Source organism: Lepidothrix coronata, unplaced genomic scaffold (assembly GCF_001604755.1).
Source record: "Lepidothrix coronata isolate B3197 unplaced genomic scaffold, Lepidothrix_coronata-1.0 Scaffold95, whole genome shotgun sequence".
NCBI classification, from domain to species: Eukaryota; Metazoa; Chordata; class Aves; order Passeriformes; family Pipridae; genus Lepidothrix; species Lepidothrix coronata.
Genome location: NW_016690275.1, coordinates 2,959,322 through 2,976,792, shown reverse-complemented (window position 1 = coordinate 2,976,792; position 17,471 = coordinate 2,959,322). Strand labels below are relative to the sequence as shown.

At 36.1% G+C, this 17,471-nt stretch overlaps 1 protein-coding gene across 6 annotated transcripts in view; it reads left to right on the top strand.

Moving 5' to 3' along the window:
- The window catches only part of MON2 (MON2 homolog, regulator of endosome-to-Golgi trafficking), a 68,674-nt gene that overhangs the window by 25,851 nt on the left and 25,352 nt on the right, over positions 1-17,471 (top strand). For 4 of the 6 annotated variants that reach the window (XR_001876013.1, XM_017822107.1, XM_017822104.1 and 1 more), the window contains exons 11-25: positions 1,119-1,272; positions 3,807-4,039; positions 5,352-5,433; positions 5,983-6,164; positions 7,387-7,499; positions 8,620-8,724; positions 8,978-9,058; positions 9,146-9,219; positions 9,279-9,369; positions 10,638-10,739; positions 12,700-12,702; positions 12,915-13,025; positions 13,719-13,894; positions 16,542-16,704; positions 17,111-17,404. Coding sequence is in view for 5 of the 6 variants with exons in the window: in XM_017822107.1 (XP_017677596.1) it covers positions 1,119-1,272; positions 3,807-4,039; positions 5,352-5,433; positions 5,983-6,164; positions 7,387-7,499; positions 8,620-8,724; positions 8,978-9,058; positions 9,146-9,219; positions 9,279-9,369; positions 10,638-10,739; positions 12,700-12,702; positions 12,915-13,025; positions 13,719-13,894; positions 16,542-16,704; positions 17,111-17,404 (1,964 nt within the window). In the remaining variant the exon portion in view is untranslated. The remainder of the gene's footprint in view (positions 1-1,118; positions 1,273-3,806; positions 4,040-5,351; positions 5,434-5,982; positions 6,165-7,386; positions 7,500-8,619; positions 8,725-8,977; positions 9,059-9,145; positions 9,220-9,278; positions 9,370-10,637; positions 10,740-12,699; positions 12,703-12,914; positions 13,026-13,718; positions 13,895-16,541; positions 16,705-17,110; positions 17,405-17,471) is intronic. The other 2 variants (XM_017822108.1, XM_017822105.1) reach the window with 1 other exon arrangement.

The following is a 17,471-nucleotide window of genomic DNA, read 5'->3' as shown; positions in this document are numbered from 1 at the left end:
GTAGCTGTTTGATAGAAGTTGAAAGCTGCATCTACTGCAGTTTGCATCTACTGCAGTTTTGTGTCTCTTTTATTATACTGCTGCAAAGTTTACCAACCACTTTGAGTTATGTTGGTATGAAAATAGTTGTATATGTCTGACTGCTCAATGGGATCACAGAAAATGACACCAGTGTAATTGTGTGTTAAGTGGCAGTGTTTGGTTAACCATTTCTGTTTAGCAGCATGGGGTTTTTTTCAATCTGTTAAGTTTTGCTGTATTAAAATGTATGCATAAGCTTTTGTCTATTCATATTGCCTAAATTAGTAGTTTAGTACCTCTCTCTGTATTAAAAGCAACACACCAAAATGGCTGTTACACTAATGTATTAGGCACTAATGTGAGTCGCCTTCCTGGGGACTCTGCCCTCTCTCCCTCTTGTATGTACAGAGAGAATCTGAACTTGTGGGACCTACTCCTAGTAAGTATAGATGTCCTATATGTAGGAAGTGTATATATGCAGCATTCTTTCTCTTTTTATAATTTTTTTGTTTTGGCTCCTTCAATTGGAACCAAAATTTGTTCCTTCCTAGCTGTTGGTAGGGATGTTGTCAGTTCTTCCCTGATGTAGTTTGTTTTATTCTACCTTGGCATGGCACAGATTCAAATGTTGCCATTCTCTTCAACCCTTCTTGTGGCTTTTGCATTTCTGAAATCTTGAAAGTTTGTTCTTGGAATAATTAACCTCTTTTTCTGATTATAGAGTTCTAGGTCAACTATTCAAATAATCCTTAACTTTCAAATATCTGTCTGACTCTTCACTAAAATACATATTGTTTTATCAAGACTATGTAAGTTTGATTAATTCACAGATTGTTATGTATGTTGCTATACCTTTCACAGAAACATTTTATTCCGACTGAAAATTAGGCAATTGGCATCCATGAGCTGCACATATGATCATGTTTTAGACAGCAGAGGGAGCTCAGAAATAGTTTTTTGTGTTGGTAGTGGTTTTCATTATTGAACAGGGTGTCTTCAGATTACTCCTGGTGTCTCAAAATTAAATGTAGAAAGAGGATGTTTGCTGATCACTAAAATGAGATTGGTTCATTTTATCACTTTGTTTTTCTGAACAGGAAGCAATGCATCAGGGAATACTGGCTCAGCACAGACTAACCCAGGAGTGCTAGGAATGGGAGGAGGTGCAACTGTATTACCTGCCTTTGAGTACAGAGGCACTTGGATACCCATCCTGAATGTAACAGTACAAGGCAGCGCTAAAGCTACATAGTAAGTACCTCTATCCTTTTGAAAATGTATATAACATATATATAATTAATTTTGAACTTGATGATTTAAGGGTTTTTTTACTAGTGAGTATTGAGGTCTTTGTTTCTCTGGCATTGAGGTATATTAATAATTTTCTTTTTGTTGGTGCTATGAGGTGTTCTGATTTTTTGCTGTTTTGTCTCAATGCCCTGGATTCTGATTCAAATGTCCCCTATGGTTTTAGCATCTGTTGATTTCCTCCCGCCCCTACTGTTTCTGTAATAACTCTTCACTTCTGGGCCTCACTGTAGTATGTAACAATTTTGGAATATCTGTTACTGCAATGTGTAATGGCAAACATTAGGGGCATTAAGCAAATGGGAATAATGGGAGTGAAAAATAGCTTTCTTACACCAGCTTTACTGTATTTGCAGTTTTTATTGAGCAGGATATTATGGTGGATATTGGCCAGGTTGTCATTTTGAACAGTATGTTGACCTATATACCAAGGTTAGACTCTGAATGCTTCTTAGAATGACCAGTTATTTTGTCATGACTTTGTATAATGGAGATGGTGTTCTCAATTTAAAGCTGTGAATACTATGTTACTTTTGAAATAGTGGAAGTTTTTTCATGTCAGTCGTGACCATTGATGACTAATATCTTACAAACTTTAAGTTACTTGTATACCACGAAATTTTGGCATACTAAAATTCAGTGAAATCTCCAAGTAGCCTGGATCCTAGTATTTTTTAGGGTAGAAGCTCCTTTTTCTGCCATTGACACACAGAAGGCAAAAACCGTCTTCAGATTTCAGTAGTTAACATGTACGTGTCAACTTGACTTTTTGTTCCAGCAGTGGCCATGAATGTTGTTTTAGGTTACCTGTCTGTTCTCAGGAAATACAAATTTTTAATTTGGTCAGCTACTACAACCTTCTGATTTTCTTCCTTGTCTTCTTTCTTTCTGTTCTTAACTGACTCAAGAACCTTGTGGCCACCATCATAATCTCCTATCCTGCTCTGAGCTTGCTTCTTTTACTTTTGGATACCTCAAATGGCTCCATAATTTCCTCTGCATAATTTTTGCTGTTTTTTTCTTCTGTATAAGATTATGGAGTTGTCATAAGCATGTCTGGTCGGCAGTTTTTTCCCCTACCTTGTACTTTTGTCTATAGTCCCTGCATGTAAGGAGATGACTTGCTGTAACTGTAAGTTTGGGTCATCCTATCACTGATTCTCTTCTGCTACCATTAGATTTTCATACAATGGCCACACCTTACACTTTTACACAATGTCTTTTCCCAGAGCATTATGCCTCTTCACATGAGGAAGTAAGTGTTTTTAAGAGGACTAGACAGACTGTTCAAGATTTTTCGTGGCCATTGACATGTAACTGTAACAACTTGTAATTTATTTAGAAGTTAGAATTTCTTGTCTTTGAAAGTAAGAGGATGTGACCTCTATGTCACAAATAGTTTTTAACTATAAAACCCATTAATAATTTTAATTAGACCTGTATATACGTTCACGCTTACTTGTATATTACGAGAGCTGACCATTTGATTTACCTGTAGTGCTTGTGCTCCCAGGTATCTGAGACAGCTGTCTTTAGGAAAATAGAGGTGATAACTGAAGTGTTGCATTTTTGAGAAAAAGAATAATCCTTTGTGCAGAAAAGAATGGTGACACTACAGTGTAAAAGTATCTTTGGCATATTTTAGCTGAAATATTAGCTATTTAAGAGTAGTTTGTAGGATAATGAAAAGGTGGTTGAGATAGCAGGTTGAGATAGCAGGTTGAGATAGCCTGTCTCTACTTGTGCAGATTCTGCTGCTATGTCAGCTACAATCTTTTCCTGTTAGATTTGTAAGTCAGCAGTACTTTATGTGCTTTTAAGGTAAAAGATGAAGAAAAGTGGCAGTGAGGCTGTAGTTCCAGCATAGATGTTTTATTTATATGCTTTTCAGGAGTGAATCATGTAGATATTTCCTCTTCATACAAATAACTTCCATTGTTTATTTATGCATGTATGTGAGGAATTCGGCCCTGTAATATCTATAGCTGTAATAATAGCTATTACAAGCTTTTCCAATCATATTGACTCAAAGATAATGATAATGGAACGTCTGACTTGTTCTCAATTGGCTATAACTATGTTTACACTGTCATGACTTTATGATGTATTTCTTCTGTTTTTCCTGTGTACTTGTATTCTGAATAGGTTCTGTTGCAGTGGCTTTAGAGAAAAATAAAAATACAAGTAGAATTATTCATTCAGTGATGCTTGCTTGTAAGTGTTCATTTTAAAAAATATTTATTTGCAGTTCTCTACTCAGTGTGTATGTACCCTTTCAGTTACTGTTTTATTTACTGACTCCTTTAATCTTTTACTCAATGACTTAAGGTTTTTTTTTTCCTTGAGTTACTGTAAATCTTGAAGGATGGTAATTGGGGCCTGTTTGTACTTAACATTTGGAACCTTGTTTTTTATTATTGTTGTTAAAAACAATGGTATTGCTACACACTTACTTGTCACGTTTTCAATTTTTTTAGTTTGGAAATGCTGGACAAAGTAGAGCCACCTACAATCCCTGAAGGCTATGCCATGTCGGTGGCATTTCACTGTTTACTGGATCTGGTCCGTGGTATCACTACCATGATTGAAGGAGAGCTGGGAGACACAGAAACAGTCACTCCAACCACAGCAGAGACAACTTCCTTACCGGCACAGTCTTCAGAGCAGCAAGATTTGCAGTCTCTTTCTGATCAATCAGAGAAAGAACTAGGTATTTGAAAATTCAATCGCTATATAAAATACAACATTTCTACAGAAAGAAGGATTTTAAAGTTCATGCTTTGTTGCTTAAATTTAGTGTTTCTTATTTATGTATAAAAACTTTTAATGAAGTGGTTTCGGTTTGCTTTTTTTTTTTTTTGTAATGGAACATCAGTAGCCTATTAAAAAAAATTGACTATGTTCTGCTTCTGTTCTATAGCACCTTAGTCACAGATTCCTTATGGTCTATTAATACTATTTTATGTGTAGGTAGGTGGGATGTGAGGGAGGGGTAATAGGCATTGTGTTTGACAGAAATACTATTCTGCCTTCCCGTGCCCTTAATTTCTGCTTAATACTGAGATCCAAGGTCACAAGAGACAACCTGACTGACAAAAATGGGGCACTTACGTCCACATTAGAAGACAAATGTATTTCTAGTAACAAGATAAAAAGAACAATAAGCATTTTAATGGAGAGATTTCAGGAAAGATTGAAGCATTTAGGGAAGAACTTCTTTAAAAGCAGAACTGATATGAACTGAGGATTCTATTTGTGCAACATATGACAAGTCTGTATAGGGGTCTGTACGTACAGAAGGGCTTGTGGTTGAAGAGTTGAGTTTGGCTTGTGCACGAGGAAGCCGAGACTGTAGGGCTGAAGTTCGAGCCCAGGCACGGGGGCTGCCGAAGGGAGACGAGAGGGAAAGAGAGGGGCTTGTCTTGCCGCCTCTGGTGTGGGGAGCTCTCCATGGTGCTGCAGCAGTGCCGGCTCAGCCCTGGGACTTGTCACGGCCGGGTGGAGAGGGACGTGTGGAAATGGTATAAGCAGCTACCCGTCTACTAGACCAATACTTCTTCCCTATTAAATAAAAGAAATGGAAAACAGAAATGGAGAATTATGACTACTAGGAGAGAGTATTTTTCCTTCACTGAATAATTTTAGTGTGTTTCTTGTCCCTCATTTTTGCACTTCTGAAAGTTTATTTTTATAGAAAAAGATTAAAAATGCTTATATATACACCTTCATAAGTTGCTTTGTTTTTGTTGTTTTTGGTTTTTGTTTTTTTTTTGGTGCAGTTTAGAATAAGCAGTGCCTTGACATTTCTTGCTTTAAGAATGTTACTTTAAATGCAGGTGTAGAAATTCTACTGGTGTGAGTGTGTTTCTGTATATACATATATGTGTCTGTGTAAACATACATATGAAAACACACATTAAAAGATGCAGTAGCAAGCAAGCATTTTGTTTGTGATATAATTGAAAGTTATTAAGGGAAATACTGTGTTTCTGCTATAAAAAAGTTTATGTATTTCTTTTAAGTTAGCAGAGCTGTCTGGGAAGAAATGGTGAATGCTTGTTGGTGTGGTCTTCTGGCTGCTTTATCCCTCCTACTTGATGCAAGGTATCTGGTCTTTCATTTATCTTGATTTTTCTAAGATGACATTCCAAGCTAGCATCAACCGTCTAGCATCAACCTTTAATGCATTTCAATAAAGAACAATTAATTGCGTTTTTGAAGACTTGTATTTAAATGATCTTTATTTCTTTTTACTTTGATGTGATTCCATGTCCTAATTACTGTAGGTAAGAGATTAAGTAATGTCTTGGTACTTGTTAGTACTATCTAATCTTTTAAGTGGAAAAGCTATTTATTAGGTAATAACTATGGTAAATTAATTGTCTCCTTCAAAGAGCCTTTTGTTATAAAACATCTTTTTCTGAAAATAGTTTTAAATACCTCCTCATAGTCTCCTTTACTAAGTCTGTGAGAACTAAAGTCCAATTTTATAAGAAATTATTCTGAAGAATTTTGTTGATTGGTTGTGCTTACTCTTCAGTATTTATAGTGTTGACAGGTTTAAAGTGCATGTTCTCAGGGCTTTTGATTTTGGTTACCTACTTGCTTCTGTGCTCTGGATTAATTCTTGCTGAACAATGTGTACTCTTTCAGTACTGATGAAGCTGCCACTGAAAATATTCTAAAAGCAGAATTGACCATGGCTGCACTTTGTGGAAGACTGGGTCTTGTAACATCAAGAGATGCCTTTATCACTGCCATTTGCAAAGGATCCTTGCCTCCTCACTATGCCCTTACTGTATTAAACAGCACAACTGCAGCTCTGTCCAGCAAATGTAAATACAGAAATTTTCCTTAATTGTGTTTCCATGTACTGTCCTCTAAACCCAGTTTTTTTCAGGATGTGATTCCAAAGATACGCAACTATAGTATTTGGCTATAATAAAGTATGTAAGAATCCTCAGACAGGACTTGGGTCTCCTGGTTAGTCTTGCAGCATCTGCTGAGTATCATTCTAGTCAACGTAAAACTTCCTGAATGCTTAGGCTATGTCAGAATTGTAAGGATCCATCTACCATGCTAAAGATCTGCTGGGATATGTAATTAAGGCATCCAAAATCTGAAAAGGTCTCTGGGCAACTTGTGTACTAAAGCTTTGGCTAGAACATCTTGCATTTATGGTACTACAATGTTTTCTACAGTTGTCTAGTGATGTTAGTACTTACTGCATAAGTGGAAGATCTAAGTACTGGGCTCTATTCAGCTTACAGAAAGTTGAATTGATGCTTCCCACACCTTGAGAGAATGTTGTAATTCATGAGATATGCCAGCTGAGGATGTACTCTTTCAAATTTTGAAAATGAATTACTGTTTACTGAGAAATGCAGCTACCTGAAAAATATACAGATGGATCTAGCATTAGACCTCTTAATATAGAACAAAACTACCTTAGGCTGGGAACAAGGACCAGCACCTTTACTTCAGTCCAATCCACTAACTAAGTGTATCATTAGATCCTAGTCTGTGAAGATGTATGCATGACTGAGCCACACAAATATCTGCTGGAAACAAAGCAGAGAACTTAAGTTATATATATAGGTTGTCCTTCTTGTTACAGGTGAGTTATAAAATGGGTGTCCTGAAGTCCTATATTGGAAAAACATCATGACATAGTATTTCTGACACCCTCGTTTTCTGAGTGCACTAGTACACTGGTAGCACACAGTGATACCGTTTACCCACAGTTACTACCAATAGCTGACTTGAGTCTAATGCTCGTATCTTAAGCATAAATATTTCAGTCTTAACATAAAATATATTAATGTTTTGCAAGCAATGTCTAATAGTTAGGGACAGGGAGTAATTGCAGGCTCTTTAACTCTGTAAGGCAATGACATAATAATCTAAATATAACTAAAGGTCTCAAAGTGAGCTACCCTAAAGCTAATACTGTGAAAAAAATTCTCTGGAGTGTATTTGCCAGAAGGTGGTTGTTACTACAAGTAGTACTGGATTTTAAATTTAGATTTTTTTTTTTTCTTTTCAATTTTCCTATAGCATATTCCATTCAGGGACAGAATGTTCAAATGATTAGTCCCTCAAGTGAGTCTCATCAGCAAGTTGTAGCAGTAGGGCAACCCTTAGCTCTTCAGCCACAGGGAACAGTAATGGTAAGTACAACCTGTAAGTGATCTTATCCTGCTTAACTGCTTCTTTCTGCATCTCAATGTGCCTCAAAAATAGGCTACAGATAAACAGCATTCTTACAAATAATGGTCATCTGAACTATTATCCTAAGGTTTTAATTTGGGACAGCCCAGGACACCAAAGTTCTCTAACTGCAAAGAAGTCTTACTCTTTTTTTTTTTTTCCCCGACTTTTAGCTGAGAAGTTCCCATCCATTCCATTTGGAAAACCCTAGATCTTAGCTCTGTTATGGACCTGTGTGGGAAGGTCCACTTACATATTTTTTTTTTAAGATAGACTGATTTTGTGGAGAAGACGTAATTAAACTGGAGCACTTGAACTTGTGTCTTTGATAATAATGTGAAACTGGGAAAAGAGGGCAACGATCAAATCATGGAATCAGAATGGTTTGGGCTGGAATGGACCTTAAGATCATCTTGTTCCAACCCCCGTGCCGTGGGCAGGGACACCTTGCACTAGACCAGGTTGCTCAGAGCCCCATCCAACCTGGCTTTGAACACTTCCAGGGATGGGGAATCCACAACTTCCCTGGGCAGCCTGTTCCAGTGCCTCACCACCCTCACTGTAAAGAATTTTTTCCAAATATCTGATCTAAACTTACTTTCTTTCAATTTGAACCCATTCCCCCTTTTTCCAATCACCACTTGCTCTTTTAAATGGTCTTGCCCCATCTCTAGTGTAAGTTCCCTTCAGGTACTGGAAGGCTGCAATTAAGTCACCCCAAAGCCTTCTCTTTTCCAGGCTGAGCAATCCCAATTTTCTCAGCCTTTCCACATAGGAGAGGTGCTCCTTCCCTCTGATCATCTTGGTTGCCTCCTCTGGATTCACTCCAACAGGTCAATGTCCTTCTGGTGCTGGGGACCCCAGAGCTGGATGCAATATTCGAATACTCATATTCAACAGGATAAGACTGAGAGGAGAGATACTAAACTAGGTCTCTAAAAAAGATACGTTGTTCCAGTGCAAACAAAATGTAGTCTTTAAGCTACTTAGTAAAAATTGGAAGATTGCTAGAAACACTGTCATTGTGGAATGATAAAAATTGTGTGGTGGATTGGTTGGTTGGTTGTTTTTTTTTCCTAGTTGACATCAAAAAATATCCAGTGTATGAGGACATTACTCAACTTAGCTCACTTCCATGGAGCCGTTCTTGGTACATCTTGGCAGCTTGTCCTGGCTACTCTTCAGGTATAGCAGGAAATATTTATGCCTTGCTTTTATGCCTTGAGGTTTTGCTATAATTTGGTTTTGAGTTAGTCTGTGAGCAAGAGAAGAAGCTTTGATTCTTCTCATGCTGTACTTTGAATTGCCTTGAGTAAGTACTGTAGCATTTTCTTGAATTCTGTTTGGCTGGAAGGTTGCTAACTAGTTCCAGTATAATGTTAGTTTCCTCTCTGCCTGAAAAGGGTTTTCTGCTGAAAATGATCCTTTTGTATTTCAGCATCTTGTGTGGATTCTGGGACTGAAGCCTAGTGTTGGAGGTGCATTAAAACCTGGAAGAGCTGTGGAAGGGCCCAGTACAGTAAGCACCACTGTTCGTTTTTCAGTTAATGATTACACAGTATTTTCTATTGCAATCTACAAGACATATTTCTGTATCTTTTTCAAGGTTCTGACTACAGCAGTTATGACTGATCTGCCATCTATATCCAGCATGATTTCAAAGCTTTTTGAAAACTCACAGTAAGAAACCTTATCTTATAATTAAAATAATGTGTGTTTTGATACCAGTTATTTTTCAGGTACCTTGATGATGTGTCTTTACATCACTTAATAAATGCCCTTTGCTCCTTGTCTCTGGAAGCCATGGATATGGCCTATGGAAACAATAAGGTATAAGAACAGTTCTTTACTTTCTTTTTAGATGTTTTTGTGAAACACTCAGAAGACTTGTGTGTTTATCCTCAAATCTAACTGTTTCTAATACTAAGAACAGGAATACCTTTGATGTTCTACAGTAAAAATTAAATTACGAACCAGAGAATGTCTCATTTGTGATAGTTATATGGTTTCTAAATTCTGTGAAGATTCTAATTGTGTTCTTTTTTGTTAACTAAGGAATGTCATGTGTTTCCGTTAATGAGATTGTGGGTGGATGAAACTTTTAAAAGCCCTTATAATTTCAGAGGTTAGGGATTCTGAGTAGCACAGTATGTTCTGTGAGATGCTCATTTTCATTTAAATTTTCTCTTACAATGCACTTCAGAGAAAGCCAACAATTTAGATATTAAAAAAACCTGATAATTCATATTTACTTGGGAAAACCATAGTATTCATGTCAGCCTCAGTAAACAACCTTTACCCAGAAAAGTTAAAGATCCTGTGATTGAATAAGGTTGAATATATATGATCCTAATCATAATCTAATCCCAGAGGAGAGTTTCTGAAAGTTTTTCATTCATCTGTTACACTAAAAATAACGAAGACAGAAAGCATGCTTCATAATATTTGGCAATTACACCAACAGAGAATGAATTAAAATAAACAAAATTTGTGTTTAAAGTCAGCTGAAAATTAGAATAAGGAATCATCAGAAATGGGAAGAGACAATAATTCCAGCACAATAGGAATTTTGACTATATATTGATGTTCAAAAAATAAAATTAAAAGAAGTTTATAACAAATATTTGCATATGTATTTGATTATCATATTCCTGCAGGGCATTTTTGAAGCCAATGGAAAATAAAGAATTAGAGGATTATTAAATGAAGTATTCTAGATTGTTCATATATAATTCTAACTTTAAAAGTTGTAATTGGGAAAAAGGCTATTTTGCTAGCAAAGTATGTTATAAAACTGATTGGACAGAGGACTATGTAAACCCGAGAGTTTTTAAAGGAATATCAGTGCTCTGGTTGTGTCAAACTTGGGGAGAACGATGTGAAAAATTACGGAAGTTCCTCAGGGTGTGCTGCTGCTGCCCCCTTGTGGCTTCTCCTGCAGCGCTGCGGGTTCTGCGGGAGCTTCCCAGCGTTCACAGCTTGCGAAACGCTGTGCTTGGAGACGAGCCGCACCTAATTCATAAATTATCATGTAGCAAAACGCTCTGACGTTATCTCGGTTACTTCAGAGTCATGTGTTCAAATTCCATTTTATTAAGGAACCATCGCTTTTTGCTGTTGCTAAATTACTGGAAACAGGACTAGTTAACATGCGCAGGATTGAGATTCTTTGGAGACCTCTGACCGGTCATCTTCTGGAGGTAACTAATGGCTTTTAACAGTTATACTAGAATTTAGTTTGTATTAATGAAAAAAATCTAAATTGTAATTACATGTTTTGGTTTAGGCACCTTGTTTTTGCAACACAATTTGAATTTAAAAGTTAATGTACGTATTTAAATTCCACTATTTTAATATCTTTTACAAACTTTGTCTTTATGGTACCATCAGTCTTTTTGTGTTTTTAACACAGAAATGTTTAAAAGGGTCAATTTATTATATTTCATATATGTGTTGTAATTAAGGTAACACAAACAGGTTTTACTGTTTCACACAGTACAAATATCTAGGAAGATTTTGAGATGGACTGAAGCCATGAGATTTACTAACAAAGGGTTGGGGGTTTTTTTAAACATTTAAGCTAACATTTGATTGCTTTCTTTAGAAGAATACTGTACAAATATAAAATATAATCCTGTTTCAATTTCTTAAGTATTTTAACTTCAATGTGAAAAATATGCTCCATCAAGGAAAAAAATCTTCTATTTTGAATTGAAAACTAAAAACAGGTGATGGAATGTAATTGTAGTTTCAATTCTCCACACAGACATGCAGAAGAGTAAAATACAAGAACAGGGTTTGATTTAGAGCGGGTAAAGGAGAAAGCTTTTCTTCCTCATATTCCAGAGTGTATCAAACCCTTCCTTAGCACCAGTGCATTATTTCAAACAGTATTAAGGATTGGTCAACTCTATTTATGGAAGCCACATATTGTTTTATCTAGAAGAAAAAATTTGGATACTTTGGGGTTTAAAGACTTAAAGCACAGGCATGTCCTTCTCTTGTCTATTTTTCCTCTTCAAAACAATAAACTTTACCATCCACATCCTGAGATTGTGTGTTTTCGTCTCAAAAGTAGTCTGTTGCAGTGTTACCTGTGCATAGTGGGCAATTTGCCACTGTTTTGTAGGAAATAAAGTCTTTAATAATTTTATTTCAAAGTATTACCTTATTTCCTTTTAAACCTAAGTTGTTGAGGTACAATAAGGAAGGAGAAAATATTGGCTGCAAATTTAATTAAACACGACCTGAGGGAATAATTTGTTCCCTCTCTCTGGAGCTGATTATCTGGACAGATTCAGAGCATCATGAAGTAGTTCAAATTCTCTCTCTCTTTTTTTTTTTTTTAATATATAAGATTACAAAAATATTAGTAAATCAGGAGAGTAGCTATTTCTTGTCTGCATTTTTTAACGTGAAGCTAGCTGTTCTACGTTGTTCTCCTTTTCACTTTGGCTAGTGGTTGATAAAAGAATGGTCCACAAACAAAAGCTATCAGCCTTCTTTATGATCCTGCCTTGGACTTTGGGTTCTCACACCATCTGAGCTAGGGCTCAAAGGATGAGTGAGAATAATTATGTAGAGGTCAAAGAAACTGTAGACTTTGCATATTTGTTTGAGTGTAATGTATTAGGTATGGGAGGTACAGTTCATACTAGCTATCTATGCAATGGATATGCAAAATGTTTCTAATTTTCCTGTTCTAAAAAAAGCAATTGGCAGAATTTATTAGGTTTAGATAATTAGGAGACAAAGAGAAATGAAGACATGTTTGAAACTCAAGTTTGAAAACGTTCACTTATTGTTTTGTCAAGTTTTTTTAAATAATGAAGTGTAAGGCTTATTTTGCCTTCAATATGTACTTACGTTTTGTATTTGAGAGCATAGAAGACACTTTCTGTGTTGGCTGCTGCCATGTTCCTCACTTAACTGCATTAAGCAGTGTGTGATACTTACAGTTTTATAGTAGCTTAAGGCTAAGTTAAACCTGAGAGTTTCAGGCATTCACTGAAGTGTTGTTCGGTGCTTTTAAACCAGTCATTATCTGAATTAGCAGTTAGTATATTCATTTTGGAAAATTTCTTTACTTGAACTATGTATGTAACTTTCATTATGTTTCCTTCTGTGTCTTTCACTGCTCCCTGTTGCTTCCTTATGCAGAAGGTATGTCTGCCCAAAAGATTAATTTCTTTTTTTTTTTTTTACTATTAAACCTAATTTATCATCTAGAGATTTATTTTATTCTGGTTTAAAATTATTATAATATTGTATGTGCATTATAATATAATTAAAACAGCAATTTTTAATATATGTATCTCTATATAAATCTTGGTTAAATGAAAGTGACTTTAAACAAAACATTGCTGTGTTTCCAGGTCTGTCAGCATCCTAACTCCAGAATGAGAGAATGGGGAGCAGAAGCTTTAACTTCTCTCATTAAAGCAGGGTTGACATTCAGACATGATCCTCCATTGTCTCAAAATCAGGTAAAGTAAGTTTAAGAGCAGCTGCTTTCCTCCTTCATTCGTAAAGGAACGTTACTATTGAGTTTATAAAGTCTGTAGCTGTAACATTCAGTTGTAACTCTTGAGAATCACCTCATGCATTCTAATAAGCTATCCTTTTTTTTCAAATACCTAACAAAGAGTGGTGATGTTTGCATATTATGTCCATTTTTTAGAACAAATTATGGGTCATCCTCATGAGTGCAAAACAATTTCAGAGAGTTTAGAAGTGTGTATGTGATGTCATGGCAGGTAAAAATACGTTGCCTAACCTTCAGCTATTCAATCCATGATGAATAAAGCATTCTGATATATTTATTGAGGTTCAGTGGGTAGCTTTTCCAAGATCTCTTGAGTTGAAGCTGAGTGTAGCCCTGCTGGGTGAGCATAAAGTTGCATGACACTTTTTATGCAGCTATAACAGCATGATGTAGCTGCTTCCTGAGGAACCTGGAGAACAGGGGCCAGGGAAATATATTTTCTGCTAAGATCCTTTATAAACAGTATTTTAGAAAGTCCTTTCTGACTCTGAATTTGAGCATTTAATCAGTGAGCTACTGAATTAATTTAATAAATCTTTAATTTGTACTTTATATTTTCACTAACTATACATAAAAATAATTAAGGATCAGTTAAATGTTAGCATCCTTAATATGCTTTATTGTTTGCTTTTAGAGACTGCAGTTGCTTTTATTGAATCCACTAAAGGAGCTGTCAAACATTAGTCATCCTGATATCAGGATCAAGCAGTTGGAGTGTGTGCTACAGATTTTACAGAGTCAGGGTGACAGCTTAGGACCTGGTTGGCCATTGGTGCTTGGAGTCATGGGGGCAATCCAAAGTGATCAGGGGTAAGTGGTGGAAATAAAATTTAAAATCATATGAGATAAGAACAGTAGAAAGAATTCTGCTTATATTTTCTTCTTTAATAGCCTCTTCAATAATAACCATAGTTTCACTGTAGTTCTTAGCTTGTGAAAAATTTTACTCGGCAAAAATACAGTTTTTAATTTTTCCCAAAGCACACTTTTATTTTACTGAATTAATCTCTCAGAAGACCAGAATATTATTCCACTCTAACCTCTCCTGTGGTCAGCATTTAGTATACACGGAGGAGTACTCAGTGTGCCATTTCATTTGATCTTAAGCATCTGCTAGACACATCTCTGCTGCTTGCACATAATTCTGTATCAACCAGCCGTTGCTCACAGTTTATCTGTTGTTTCTATTTCTTCTTAAATCTTCCAGTAGTCTCCAGTGTGTGTCATCTTCTGATCACTCTCTCTCTTTCTTGAAGACTTTCTCCCTAAATGGTTGCTGGTAGCAGAAGGATGGAAGATTATTTACTTGCTGTGGGTGAATCCCTTGACCTACTAACACAGTTGACTCTGTTGCCACCAGAGGTGTAATGTTACTGAACTGGTCCTCTGCCCGCAAGGGAAAGTGAGAGATGTAGTTGCAAGGAGTTTTTTTTTAAATGAGCACTGAATTGAACATCTGACTTTGGAACTGTAAGCAGCAAGAATTATACCCACACACTGAAACCATATTATTCATTCTTTGGTGCTAGTCAAGACTAGCAGCAGGATAGGTCATACTCTGGTATCAGAGGAATCTTCTTGGCATATCTCTCCTTTCGTCCCACTTTGGATTTGGTCTTCTGGCCACATAAAAAACTCCTAAAGCCAGTTCAAATGCTTGAAGGATTTTGCTCTTGTACCAGTGTTCTCTGGCAGTAGTTCTTATGTCACCAAGGATTTTGGCATTCTTGGTTGTGAGCATCCTTTGGTACTTGCTGTTTCCACACTTGGTGCAATGTGTTCCTGCATGCCTTTTGATTTTCACTGCTGTTGGTGAGGGATGAGAACCAACACAGATTCCTTCTTAAGACAGTCTTGAGAATAACAGATCCGGTTACATCTCAAATTCATACCTCAGTGGCAGATGTCTCAAGATGTTACTAGCATCTTGTGTTATGTCTTAGTCTCCGCCTACAAAGCATATAGAATAATCTACTTTTCTTTAACTAATAACACTGTTTGCCCACATCATATTAACTATAGTAGGAAAAAATTAAGCAAGCCTCCTTTTCCTTGAGAAACAACTGAATTTCTTACCTAAGTTACAGCTGTGAGCACAAGATGCAGATACAATTATCATACTTTAAATATAAACTTACTGACCACAAGACTTTCTTCACGAGCATCTTCCCTCTGCTTAGTGAACATCCTGGATTCCAGGACAGAAATTCATTTACCTCCCTGGAGAATTTCTTTCTAGGCTGTTACAAATACAGAAAGTGCTCTTTTGAGAGCCATTGATGCTTCATTCACTTCCGGATTGTACAGTACCAGCCTGCCAAACAAAAGGAAGTCTGTCTTTGAAGAATTTTTCAATGAGATGCCCCTGTTTATTTTAAGCATAGATAAAGCCCTGTACAATATGAAGAGTTCTCACTGAGCTTGAGTTTCTTGCATTTATATTTACCTTTTTTGTGGTCACCTATAACATCAAGCACAGTTTTACGATTTGAAGAGCTGTATTGCTATTGCCACTTGCATGAAGGATGTCGAAACCTTTCTCCAAACACATAGTAGTGTGGGACATTATTTGGCAAATGACCTGTTTTAAATTTGTTCTTGTAGCCTTGCATTTGAAGTTTAGAAAGAGAGATTACTTTCCCATTAATTCAGTGCTTCAAAATGAGTAGTATAACTATACTGTCATTTCCTGTCTCCTTCCCTGTTCTTTTAGAGTCCTTGAAGGTTACATACCTCTGGAACTTGGAGGGTGGAGGGGGAACTGCAGCAATTTTGGGTTGTGTTTCACTTTATAGACTCCTGTAATGAATATGGGGGAAAGTATTGCTGTGAGCATTTCCTCCATCAGTATAGTAATGATAAATACTTTGATCTTATGTGGTAGGGTGGATGTTTCTGTGCAGTATGCATCATATTAGTGAATTATTAGTTATACCATTATTGTCCACTTGAAGTTTCTTGTGCATTCTTCTGGATTCCATATCATGTCGGCTTTTATGATGCAGTGGAAGTAACCCACACATGATTTTTATTTTTAATTAATCAGAAAAAAAATATTTAATTTATGTTTTTGAAACAGGTAATGGACATATCTACAATCTGGATTTTAGCTACCGCATTTGAACTAACAAGTCTTAGAACTCTAGAACAGAGTAGACTCTACTATATAAAGTTAACTAAGGACCACCGGAAAGTCTAAACTTCAACTCTACTAGATAGTTAACATGGGCTAAAATACTTAGTCAGAATTCCAAGCTTCAACCTAATGTTATATCTCAAAAAACCCCATTTAAAATATTGCAAACTCATCTCAAAAACATTAAATTGATTTTTTTCATTTTGTTTTTAATAATATTATCTCCTGAGGTATTGTATTCAAAACATTTCTGTGCTCTTGAAGAAATTTGAAATGAGTGCGTGTGTGTGTATTTTGTTTTTGTTTTGTTTTTTTTTTAAGTGAGTCCTTAATACGGACTGCATTCCAGTGTCTTCAGTTGGTTGTGACCGACTTCCTTCCAACAATGCCATGTACTTGTCTACAGATAGTTGTTGAAGTTGCTGGAAGCTTTGGACTTCACAATCAAGAGCTAAATATTAGCTTAACTTCAATAGGTTTGTTGGTGAGTTTTACATTACCCTACAGTGATGCTGCTTCTGGCTTTCATTTTTTTCTTTTCTTATTTTCATGAAAACTAATCTGTAGTCAATGATACAAATGAAGGCCACAACCTTTTTTGGGGGGTTCTTACCATGCTCTTCATCAGTATACATTTTTCGTCTTTTAATATGTTTTCTCCTTTCTGGTGCTTCATGTATAACTGGGGCCTAAAAGCTGAGGATAAGAAAAATACTTTTTGCACTTTGCAATATTTATGTGGTGATCTTATTTCATCAGTGTAGAGAAATGATTATCGTGATGTACTTTACAAAATACTTTGTGAAAATGAGAAGCAATTTATTTAATTATCATTAAGAGCAGTACAATATTTTTATTGTACAACACCGTATGTCTTATTTATCTTGTAGTGGAATATTTCAGATTATTTTTTCCAAAGAGGCGAAATAATTGAAAAGGAGCTAAACAGAGAAGAAGCAATGTTGCAGAAACAGGCGGAAGAAAAGGGAGTGATGCTGAATAGACCTTTTCATCCTGCATCACCATTTGACTGTCTTTGGTTATGCCTGTATGCCAAACTTGGAGAACTGTGTGTGGATCCCCGACCTGCAGTTAGAAAGAGCGCTGGACAGACATTGTTTTCTACTATTGGTGCTCATGGAACTTTATTGCAACATTCAACATGGCACACAGTAATATGGAAGGTATGATGTGTAAGCTTCCACTGAAGGTTTTGTAAATAGCGTTCACATTTCAATAATAATTGAGCAT